We start from the raw sequence: 12,726 nt of genomic DNA, 5'->3' as shown, positions 1-12,726 counted from the left end.
ACTGATAGGAACTGATGTAACCTAGTCCTGAAAAGGACTGCAATTACAATTAGTCTTTACTCCCACAATCTATCTATTTAAGAGCACAGACCTGCCTGATAAAAGTCGTAGGAAATGCTGTAACCTAGTCCTTAAAAGGACTGCAATCACAACTATTCCCTACTCCCAAGCTATCTGTAGATTTGTGCGAAAATTGGCTTGAAATTAACAAGGTATAGCGCACACAGCAACAGCGGTGCCGTCTAACACGCAGCTGCAGCAGTGAGAAAATGGTGGCGACGGGGAAAATGGCTGGGTCTTATAGGGCAAGGACATGTGACATACACTGCCAATGACACATGCCCTTGCTTGTGTGAAAAAAGCAGTTCGCTCCGTGTGTGCGCTGCTGATAGGCTGACAGATTGCACCTCCCCACTGCAAATGCGGGAAAGAGAAAAAAAAATGGAGATCTTCATTATTCCTGCAGAGATCAATCCCCTGCCCCTCCCCCCACCCCGCTGTACACTCAAACTGCGTATTAACATTAATTTTCATCATTACTGAGAAAAAATCCAGTTATGATTTTGGTGCACGAACAGTTATCGAACATAACCTCGAACAGCCGAATTTTTCTCAAATCGTTCATGTTCGCCGAACGGCTCGAACACCGCCCAAAACAGCTCGAATTTGAGATTGGCGAACAGTTCGAGTAGAACAACGCTCATCTCTACTGACCAGTAAATATTTACTGATCGGCGATCATTTAATAGTCAGTTTGCACAAACAACGATCGCTTAGCTATGTGCACTGAAAGATCTGCAATATATGGTTCAGTGCTCATAGCCTGCCATTGTAGTTGGCAGTGTGAGATCTGTTCACACAGGACGATGCGCTGCTGAGAACGATATTTTGTGCAGCATAAAAGAGCATTTCGCCCAACAAATGAGTGGTTTTGATCAGCAGCCTGTTTACACTGAAGGATTATTGTGAAGGAACTGTCATTTCATGATAATCTTTCAGGTAAGCACCTTAAAGAGAACCTGTCAGCACGGTTTTGTAATGTAAAATAAAGACATGGCTGTAATGGCACTTTCATACTGAAGGAATTGATATCTTTGGTGAAGAAATCCGCTTTGTTGTTCTTCCTTAATCACCATGTGAAGTTTTCTTCAGATTTCGGTGCACAGCGGTCGGACAGTACACCTCCCCCGTGTGTATGATTTCCCGGCCCTTCCGCCTGTCTCCGGTCTGTGAATGACAAGTCACTGAGATTTCAAACAGAGGAGGCAGGTTATTCGCAGATTGGAGGCAGGTAGACAGTGAGGAGAAGACCCCCTGTACAGTCCGGCCCCTCTGCACCGAAATCTAATTTGCAAAAAATTTCAAATGGGAATTAAAGAAAAGTAACAAAGCAGATTTCTTCACCAAAGGTATCAATTTAATCTGTGTTGTAGCACCATTACAGCCATGTCTGTACTTTACATTAAAGAATCGTGCTGACGGGTTCTTTTTAAGCTGCTATGACACCTGTCAGCACCCTATCTCCTGGAAGATCCAAAAGATAGAGAATTAAAATTCATCAAGCTCATTCTTTCTTTCCATGGACATCACCTGTCAGATGAGAGTTGGGAGGCCACATACACATTATTTGGTTGGCTAGCCCTCCTGAAAACAGTTAATAAAATAATAATTTTATTTTTACAGCGCTACAGCATTTCACAGCACTTTACAAATCAGAGGGAATATGTACAGACAACACAGTTTGTAGATAGCTGAAATTAAAATAATTCTGGGACATTTTTTTCTAAGACATTAGCATTGCACTTTTACTCTTAGAAATACCTGAATATTATTACACCTGGATGTTACTATTCCCTCCTGTCAGTAGGATATGTCTCTACATAGTGTAACAATGATCATTAATTGAGCATTGTCAGACATTGTAGCAACACAAAGTTAAAAATACATTCATATATTCCATTTCCAAGAACTGAAGAGAGGAACACAATGCAGATACCACAAGAAGATAATCCAAGTGTTTATAGAAACAGATACACGTGCTTCTTACAAAATTAGAATATCATCAAAAAGTTCATTTATTTCAGTTCTTCAATCCAAAAAGTGAAACTCATACATTATATAGGGTCATTACAAACAGAGTGATCTATTTCAAGTGTTTATTTCTGTTAATGTTGATGATTATGGCTTACAGCCAATGAAAACACAAAAGTCATTATCTTAGTAGATTACAATAATTAACCAAAAAACACCTGCAAAGGCTTCCTGCGCGTTTAAAAAGGTCCCTTAGTCTGTTTCAGTAGGCTCCACAATCATGGGGAAGACTGCTGTCTTGACAGATGTCCAGAAGGCAGTCTATGACACACTCCAAAAGGAGGGTAAGCCACAAAAGGTCATTGCTAAAGAAGCTGGCTGTTCACAGAGTGCTGTATCCAAGCATATTAATTGAAAGCTGAGTGGAAGGAAAAAGTGTGGTACAAAAAGGTGCACAAGCAACCGGGATAACCGCAGCCTCGAGAGGATTGTTAAGAAAGGGCCATTCAAAAATTTGGGGTAGATTCACAAGGAGTAGACTGCTGCTGGAGTCATTGCTTCAAGAGTCACCACACACAGACGTATCCAGGACATGAGCTACAAGTGTCGCATTCCTGGTGTCAAGCCACTCATGACCAATAGACAACGCCAAAAGCGTCTTACCTGGGCCAAGGAGAAAAAGACCAGTGGTGCAAGGTGTTGTTTTCAGATGAAAGTAAATTTTGCATTTCATTTGGAAATCAAGGTCCCAGAGTCTGGAGGAAGAGTGGAGAGGCCACAATCCAAGCTGCTTGAGGTCTAGTCTGAAGTTTCCACAATCAGTGATTTTTTGGGGAGCCCTGTCATCTGCTGGTGGAGGTCCACTGTGTTTTATCAAGACCAAAGTCAGAGCAGCCATCTACCAGGAAATTTGAGAGCACTTCATGCTTCCCTCAGCCGACAAGCTTTTTGGAGATGGAAATTTCATTCTCCAACAGGACTTGGCACCTGTCCACACCGCCAAAAGTACCAATACCTGGTTTAAAAACAACAGGATCACTGTGCTTGATTGGCCAGCAAACTCGCCTGACCTTAACCCCATAGAGAATCTATGGGGTATTGTCAAGGGGAAGATGAGAGACACCAGACCCAACAATGCAGACGAGCTGAAGGCTGCTATCAAAGCAACCTGGGCTTCCATAACACCTCAGCAGTGCCACAGGCTGATCGCCTCCATGCCACACCGCATTGATGCAGTAATTGATGCAAAAGGAGCCCCGACCAAGTACTGAATGCATTTACTGAACATACAGTACAGACCAAAAGTTTGGACACACCTTCTCATTTAATGATTTTTCTGTATTTTCATGACTATGAAAATTGTACATTCACACTGAAGGCATCAAAACTGAATTAACACATGTGGAATTATATACTTAACAAAAAAGTGTGAAACAACTGAAAATATGTCTTATATTCTAGGTTCTTCAAAGTAGCCACCTTTTGCTTTGATGACTGCTTTGCACACTCTTGGCATTATCTTGATGAGCTTCAAGAGGTAGTCACCGGAAATGGTCTTCCAACAATCTTGAAGGAGTTCCCAGAGATGCTTAGCACTTGTTGGCCCTTTTGCCTTCACTCTGCGGTCCAGCTCACCCCAAACCATTTCGATTGGGTTCAGGTCTGGAGACTGTGGAGGCCAGGTCATCTGGCGTAGCACCCCATCACTCTCCCTCTTGGTCAAATAGCCCTTACACAGCCTGGAGGTGTGTTTGGGGTCATTGTCCTGTTGAAAAATAAATGATGGTCCAACTAAATGCAAACCGGATGGAATAGCATGCCGCTGCAAGATGCTGTGGTAGCCATGCTGGTTCAGTATGCCTTCAATTATGAATAAATCCCCAACAGTGTCACCAGCAAAGCACCCCCACACCATCACACCTCCTCCTCCATGCTTCACGGTGTGAACCAGGCATGTAGAGTCCATCCGTTCACCTTTTCTGCGTCGCACAAAGACACGATGGTTGGAACCAAAGATCTCAAATTTGGACTCATCAGACCAAAGCACAGATTTCCACTGGTCTAATGTCCATTCCTTGTGTTCTTTAGCCCAAACAAGTCTCTTCTGCTTGTTGCCTGTCCTTAGCAGTGGTTTCCTAGCAGCTATTTTACCTTGAAGGCCTGCTGCACAAAGTCTCCTCTTAACAGTTGTTGTAGAGATGTGTCTGCTGCTAGAACTCTGTGTGGCATCGACCTGGTCTCTAATCTGAGCTGCTGTTAACCTGCGATTTCTGATGCTGGTGACTTGGATAAACTTATCCTTAGAAGCAGAGGTGACTCTCGGTCTTCCTTTCCTGGGGCGATCCTCATGTGAGCCAGTTTCTTTGTAGCGCTTGATGGTTTTTGCAACTGCACTTGGGGACACTTTCAAAGTTTTCCCAATTTTTTGGACTGACTGACCTTCATTTCTTAAAGTAATGATGGCCACTCATTTTTCTTTACTTTGCTGCTTTTTTCTTGCCATAATCCAAATTCTAACAGCCTTTCAGTAGGACTATCAGCTGTGGTTCCACCAGACTTCTGCACAACACAACTGATGCTCCCAACCCCATTTATAAGGCAAGAAATCCCACTTATTAAACCTGACAGGGCACACCTGTGAAGTGAAAACCATTTCTGGTGACTACCTCTTGAAGCTCATCAAGAGAATGCCAAGAGTGTGCAAAGAAGTCATCAAAGCAAAAGGTGGCTACTTTGAAGAACCTAGAATATAAGACATATTTGCAGTTGTTTCACACTTTTTTGTTAAGTATATAATTCCACATGTATTAATTCATAGTTTTGATGCCTTCCGTGTGAATGTACAATTTTGATAGTCGTGAAAATACAGAAAAATCATTAAATGAGAAGGTGTGTCCAAACTTTTGGTCTGTACTGTACATTTCAGTAGGCCAACATTTTGGATTTTAAAATCATTTTTCAAGCTGGTGTTATAAAGTATTCTAATTTACTGAGATAATGACTTTTGTGTTTTCATTAGCTGTACGCCATCATCATCAACATTAACAGAAATAAACACTTGAAATAGATCACTCTGTTTGTAATGACTCTATATAATATATGAGTTTCACTTTTTGGATTGAAGAACTGAAATAAATTAACTTTTCGATGATATTCTAATTTTGTGAGAAGCACCTGTATGTCAGGAAGCTATAGGTTCTCTATAGAGTAGTTTAGAAAATGTATTATTATTATTATTATTATTATTATTAATAAAAAAAATTATTATCATCCCTGTTCAAATAACAAAATCATTCAGGACTCACCCTCCCTGGGTCCAATGTAAGCTCAGGGCCACAGCTCCAGTCTTAGTGTTTAGGCTGCAGCAGTGACAATTGTCAACAGCTCACATCACCGCTGCAGACAATCACTAAGCTCAGCAGCTTGAGTCAGTTACATAGACTGAGCTGCTGAACTGATTGTCTGCAACAGCTGAAGGGAGATATTGACATGACATCGTCACTGCAGCCATATCCTTGAGACCGGAGCAGTGGCAGAGAGCCGGCATTGGGTCCTGGAAAGGTGAGTACTATCTGATGTTATATTAAATGACTTGAAAACCTTAGGGGCCAATTTTCCTAAAAATAAAAAAGCCTTATAAGGTGGTGGAAAATTTGAGGTGCACGTCTAATAGACAGAGCAGCGAATGGCTAAAATGAACACCTTTTATTTCAATAGAAACTGTACTGCCTCGTGTTCCCTGAAATGGGGCTACAGGGCAAGGAATATTTGCTGCTCGACTCAATCAAAGAGAAAATATAATGGCACTTACAGTAGAACGCTAGTAGCTGTGCCATATGATAGCCTCCCCCCAAAAGATCACCAGAACAGAAGACCTGGGTCCCCTGTGTGAATGGAGATGTAGTGAGCATGTGCAACCACTGCTCTATCCATGATCAATGGTACTGCAGTAAGTAACCAAATTCACTTTCTACGTCAGTCGCACAGAGAGTGAATGGAGAGGTGGTCCTACATGCCCACTACAGATCACATTCCCTTTTCTTATGGGGGTGAGGCTGTCAGATAGATGAAAGAAGTTGTTTACGGAATAATCATATACCTCTTCCACTCTTCTAGTATTTGCAGCAGGAACATAACAACTGAACAGATGTAGATAGCAGTGTTTTACACTCCAATGCGCACCAAGAGCAGATAAGACTTGTACCAGGTGAAGAACTGCCTTATTGCCCCAATAAACATTAAATTTGGCTAAACCTACCATTTTTCGGTGTAAAAGGCTGACCATCTGTAAGGGTTAATCACAGTTTACTGTATTGTTGGAGATTTGTGATGTAATATATGATCTGGCCAGTAGAGGGCAATGGCGAGAGGCAGGAGTTGGAGCATGGGGGTTTGGAGGTTGGTGGGCGGTTGGGAGCAGTCGAAGGAGAGTCTGGCTGGAAGTGAAGCTGCGCATCCTTGGAGAAAGTCTGGATAGAGCGGTGCGACTCTGGATCTATTGTCGGTGACTCTGAGACACGTTCGGCTTGACATGAGTCAACTCGGTGAGGGCAACCAAGAACACAGCATCTTGGGCTAGGCTACGTGAGGCCCTATCTCTAAGGCCTTAGGGAGGCCCAGCATTGGAGAGATCGGCATTCCCTAAAAGCTTCAAGACGGCGTTTCTGATTACTCGGGACTCAGCCCTGTAAGGACTCTTTTATTTCAGACTCAGGATGTACCGGCACCATCTTACAACTGAATATATATGCGCATATATAAATAGCCTTATATTTTTTTTCGTTTTTTTTTTGGAGGCGGGGGGGTTCTGAAATGGTGCTTGAAGGTCTATAAAAGGTATGTGAAATGAAAAGAAAATATAGATTCTGTGTTGTCCTAGGGTGTTAAATATAAGTGGCATTTAGCTATAGCTGAAACAACAAGGGCGTTACTACACCTCAGGGTCCCACAGCAGGGTTAGGCCCCACCATCTATCTGACAATAAAGTGAAGTGCAATTATGCAAAAACCAACGTAACTATTTTTACATGAGCAGTGATCAACAGAGATAATTCTAGAAAATCTTCTGCACAAAGGAAAACCCACATAAAAGCACCAGAAAGAAAGAAGGCACCCCCCATTTTTAACCCACAAAAAAGTATGTGGTTCCTCTTTCTGAAAGCCCCCCAAGCCTCTGACATAAAGGAAATGGCAAATTGAATTTTAGTAAAGCTAAAGATGTAATTACTATCTTGCTCATAAACAATAAAACATTGTAAGAGCCCCCTGAAATCTATCCACGACCCTTTGTACCCCATGAAAACTCAGTTTGTGACCTCTGCCCTAAGCAGTAGTGTAGTATGCTTGTGATACATGTAGCTCTGATTATGAAGTGTACTCAGACAGAGGTTCGGATATTATTCAGTAACATTTGATGGTTTGGGTTTTATAAGCATAAAAAAGTTCAAGATGAGTCAAATATAAGACAAAGTGAGGTTCAGTGGTAAAGGCAGCCGGGAGATTAGTAAGCTATGGACTTATCTGACAGCAGAGAAGGTGAAAGGAACGAGTGACATTTCAGGCAAATGACTTTGGTTTACATTTATGAAGCATTAGAATAAAATGTCTGTGTAGGAAGATCTGTAATCGCAAATATCTCTTACTGTCAAATGTCCTCCCACAGTCAAACATCAATACACTTACCAGAGGAATGGGAAAGTGTGTCGCATACTGTAAATGGCGCAGAAGCTCGTAAGTAGAAGGGAAAATGATTCCTCGTTTTACTGATTTTTCACTGGAACCAGAAACTCTTCTATGATGTGGTGGAGAGTCGTAATTATGGCATTCTCCTAACGCCGGTGAAAATCTCTAGAATTCACATATAGACAAGTTATAAACTGGTTAAGAAGACATAATAAACCTTATCATGAGACTCTAGATAAAACTAATGTTTACCAGTCTTATTATTCACATCCATCCGACTCCCTAATAAATATATTATTTTGCTTACGTGACTTGCTTTTGTGTCTCTTACTTCCTATTATTCATCTATATCCTATGTGTAATCAACACAAGTGTGGATCATAGAGGCCAGTATGCACATGGGACTTCATACAAAGGGCATAGATGGGGAAGGAACAGGTAGGACACGGTCACTGGGTGCCAGGTGCCAGTCTTGGACCTTCAACTGGGGCAGTAAATTGAATCTTTGCCCTGGATAAAGAACTGTTTTATTGCCCCAACAAACATTGGAGTTGGCTAAATCCAACATTTTTCGGTAGAAAAGGCTGACCATCTAATATACATGGGGGCTTTCCGACAAAAGAAAAGTCACACAAGGGTTTTCTCCCCTTCCCATTTTGAAAAAAACATGAAGCCTCAGCCAAGTGTTCATGTACTGTATATGGGGAAGTTGAGAAAGATGGCTGACTAACCGTCATTCAGACAACAGTTATCTCGTGTGTAGGCACCTGAGGTAAGACTGGCGCATATAGCTCACTATATACAGGGCATTGTGAAAGTATTTGGCCCCCTTGAACCTTTCTACCTTTTGCCACATTTCTGGCTTCAAACATAAAGATAAAAAATTCTAACTTTTTGGGGAAGAATCAACAACAAGTGGGACACAATCGTGAAGTAGAACGAAATTTATTGGATATTTTAAACTTTTTTAACAAATTAAAAACTGAAAAGTGGGGCGTGCAATATTATTCGGCCCCCTTGAGTTAATACTTTGTAGTGCCACCTTTTGCTGCGATTACAGCTGCAAGTCGCTTGGGATATGTCTCTATCAGTTTTGCACATTGAAAGGCTGAAATTCTTGCCCATTCTTCCTTGCAAAACAGCTCGAGCTCATTGAGGTTGGATCGAGGGTGTTTGTGAACAGCAGTTTTCAGCTATTTCCACAGATTCTTGATTGGATTCAGATCTGGACTTTGACTTGGCCATTCTAACACCTGGATACATTTATTTTTGAACCATTCCATTGTAGATTTTGCTTTATGTTTGAGATCATTGTCTTGTTGGAAGATAAATCTCCGTCCCAGTCTCAGGTCTTTTGCAGACTCCATAGGTTTTCTTCCAGAATGGTCCTGTATTTGGCTCCATCCATCTTCCCATCAATTTTGACCACCTTCCCTGTCCCTGCTGAAGAAAAGCAGGCCCAAACCATGATGCTGCCACCACGTTTGACAGTGGGGATGGTGTTTTGAGGGTGATGAGCTGTATTGCTTTTACGCCAAACATATCCTTTTGCATTGCGGCCAAAAAGTTCGATTTTGGCTTCATATGACCAGAGCACCTTATTCCACATGTTTGGTGTGTCTCCAAGGTGGCTTGTGGCAAACTTCAAACGAGACTTTTTATGGATATCTTTGAGAAATGGCTTTCTTCTTGCCACTCTTCCATAAAGGCCAGATTTGTGCAGTGTACGACTGATTGTTGTCCTATGGACAGACTCTCCCACCTCAGCTGTAGATCTCTGCAGTTTGTCCAGAGTGATCATGGGCCTTTTGGCTGCATCTCTGATCAGTCTTCTCCTTGTTCGAGATGAAAGTTTAGAGGGACGGCCGGGTCTTGGTAGATTTGCAGTGGTCTGATACTCCTTCCATTTCAATATGATCGCTTGCACAGTGCTCCTTGAGATATTTAAAACTTGGGAAATCTTTTTGCATCCAAATCCGGCTTTAAACTTCGCCACAACAGTATCTCGGACCTGCCTGGTGTGTTCCTTGGTCTTCATGATGCTTTCTGCACTTGAAACAGAACCCTGAGACTATCACAGAGCAGGTGTATTTATACGGAGACTTGATTACACACAGGTGGATTCTATTTATCATTACCAGTCATTTAGGATAACATTGGATCATTCAGAGATCCTCACTGAACTTCTGGAGTGAGTTTGCTGCACTGAAAGTAAAGGGGCCGAACAATATTGCACGCCTCACTTTTCAGTTAAAAAAAGTTTAAAATATCCAATAAATTTCGTTCCACTTCATGATTGTGTCCCACTTGTTGTTGATTCTTCCCCAAAAAAATTAGAATTTTATATCTTTATGTTTGAAGCCAGAAATGTGGCAAAAGGTAGAAAAGTTCAAGGGAGCCAAATACTTGCACAATGCACTGTACATAGAATAAAGCATGAACCATTTTCAGTGTACAGACTGCGAGAGTTGACCTAAAAACATAAACCCCTTCCAACCGTTATAAAATTTGGATAAAATGATTGGAATATAAACAACATAAAGACAATTAACCAAGTAAGCATGAGAAATTTATAGACAGTGAGTCAAAAGCGATATGACTACACATGGCCATACCCTCATATAGCACTTCGTGCACACAATAATCATTAGAGAGATTAAACTGACATCCGAAATCTTACAAATAAACATACTGGAAATTCGGAGCCAAAGTCTGTTCGGAAGTCATTTTTCTCAATGTCCTCAAAGAGATGGGCTGTTCCTGAGTCAGTCTGCATTTGGCCTCCCAAGCCTTGTTCCTAGGGATAAAATCAGAATAAAACCATTGCTAAAACATGCTACAAAATAACTAGACAAATATGATTTTTGCTGTGCCATGAAAACATCTATCTATTGTGACTCACAAGCTTAAAATTCAGCTATATAGACTGAATGCTCTCACTTTAAATTGATATGCCCTAGCAGTGGTGCTTTTGCGACATGAACAAGATAACTGCAGATTTGTAGTCCTGAACAGTGGATTACCAGACAAACTAAAGTCCTGCTTACACATTAGACTAATGTTGGCCGAACCTGCCGATATTGCCCGACCGTCTAATATGTATGGGACCCCGGATAATTGATTGTCGAGGAACTTAAGGATCCGGCATGTCTGATTTCGGACTGCTGATCCTCTTCTTCTCCCAGAGATAAGCCACCACCAGACATGTAAGAGATAGAGAACACAAGAGTGCTTGACTGAACAGCGCTCCTGTGTAAGGGAAAGCCAGTGGAGATGGATGCCAGCCCAATAATTGACTGAACCATCGTTCAGCCCATAGCCTCTATGTGTATGATGGGCTTAAGTCCGAAAACAGATGAAATGTAAATATATATAGATTATGGGGAAGACCTATACAATAAAGAAACATGGAGAGTGAAGCAGCACATCCAGTGAAACTAACATTTTTTTCACCAATGTGTCTAGTGAGCTTTTCTTACTCTCCATATTTGTTCATTGTGACTTCTGGATTAAGTCCATAGACGTTTGCACCCCTTCTTTCAAAATGCTAGTGCTTCTGCTTTTCCTCTAGACACATATAGTAGGTGTAAAGGCCCAATATTTATTACATAAAAGTTGGGTAAATTTGCTGATTTCTGCAAGATCCACTAACCATTCAATGCAGACCTCCCTAATGTCTCATTGGTGAGATGATGATGTCAGGGGATGTAAGGATTGGGCATTTTGTATTTATTTGCACAATCCTTTTTCGTTACATGCAGATGAATCTGGCAGTGACTTACACCACTCTCGCCATACAGAAGCTTGTGCATTAGGAACAGGCTGATGAGTCCATGCGTACTAGACTAACATTTTGAGGGAACCTGGCTGACCAACTAATGTGTATATTGGATTTCAACATGCCCAATTTTGTTTTTACTCAAGGTAAAGAAACAATCTGTCTAGCCAAGCTGAGCCTTCCATACATTTGGGATGTTCAGGATGAATATCTCGTTTCTCCAACAGCAGTATAGGATGTGCAGACACCCTAGGTGGTGAAGGCATAGACTAAAATAATCTTAGGTTTTTCATATTTTGAATGTTCTGCTGAAGGTGATTGATGTGAGTCAGGGACCACTTTACAAGTTTCACTACAAATTATGCTCCCATCCTATCTATAAGATCAATAAAGAAGGCAGCATACATCTTCTTTCCGTCCAGAGTTGACTGCTAATATGAGAAACAGATTGGATGAATTCATTGCATTGACACTTACCTCAAGTTTGACACTGGGATCTTTAGCGTAATGGTCGTCTAAATGTTCCACATTTGGTGATTGAGATTGGTTACTGGCTGACAAATCCCCACGTGATATCAATGTACACATGTAAGCATCATGAGAGAATATATCATGGCGGATGAACTCACAGAAAAGTAAAACCAGATTTATAAACTCTGTCTTCTCGTGTTCATCATTCGGGTCATCTACAAAAAAAATATAGTTTAGAAGATCAATCATCAATTAAGAAAATGTATAAGTGGTAGTATAATGTAGAGGTGGCTGTACATTCAGGAAAAGGTAGACAAGTTCCATTTTAACCCCGGGACATTTTCGCCATTTTGTTTTTTCAATTTTGTATTTTTCATCCCGCCGTCCAACAGCAATAACTTTTTTTTTAATCAAGAAAAGTTTATTTAAACATTTATCAAGAGTTACAACAAGCATTTGGAGAAAATATGATCATTATATATCTCATTCCTATACTATATAATTTGCACAAGCATTTGCATTTTCCAAAAAAGCACAAGTTTAACCCATTCAACCACCACCCTCCACCCATCCCATCCAGATTCAACAAACTTCCCCTCACTTTCTAGGGCACATCAAAACATGTAATCAATTAATATTAAAGTATTAGTAAATTGAAAATGAGATCTCTCACTAACTCCTCAGATACCACCCCAGGGCATCTAATCCAGTTGCTCCATTGCTTATCAAATTAAGCTGCAGCTCCCCTTTTAATATAAACCTTTT

General features: G+C 41.1%; 1 protein-coding gene across 1 annotated transcript in view; it reads right to left on the bottom strand.

Annotated features, from left to right (window-relative positions):
• MED12L (mediator complex subunit 12L) overlaps positions 1 to 12,726 on the bottom strand; it is a 981,938-nt gene that overhangs the window by 782,612 nt on the left and 186,600 nt on the right. Inside the window, exons 14-16 of the mRNA XM_073674721.1 lie at positions 11,968 to 12,176; positions 10,405 to 10,509; positions 7,713 to 7,877 (exon numbers count right to left, since the gene is read on the bottom strand). Of these exons, the coding sequence (XP_073530822.1) occupies positions 7,713 to 7,877; positions 10,405 to 10,509; positions 11,968 to 12,176 (479 nt within the window). The remainder of the gene's footprint in view (positions 1 to 7,712; positions 7,878 to 10,404; positions 10,510 to 11,967; positions 12,177 to 12,726) is intronic.

Source organism: Phyllobates terribilis, unplaced genomic scaffold (assembly GCF_046119375.1).
Source record: "Phyllobates terribilis strain yellow unplaced genomic scaffold, ASM4611937v1 Scaffold_3__8_contigs__length_932513732, whole genome shotgun sequence".
In the NCBI taxonomy this organism is placed as follows: domain Eukaryota; kingdom Metazoa; phylum Chordata; class Amphibia; order Anura; family Dendrobatidae; genus Phyllobates; species Phyllobates terribilis.
Note: the sequence above shows the minus strand (reverse complement) of the source record. Positions and strands in the feature narration are given on the sequence as shown.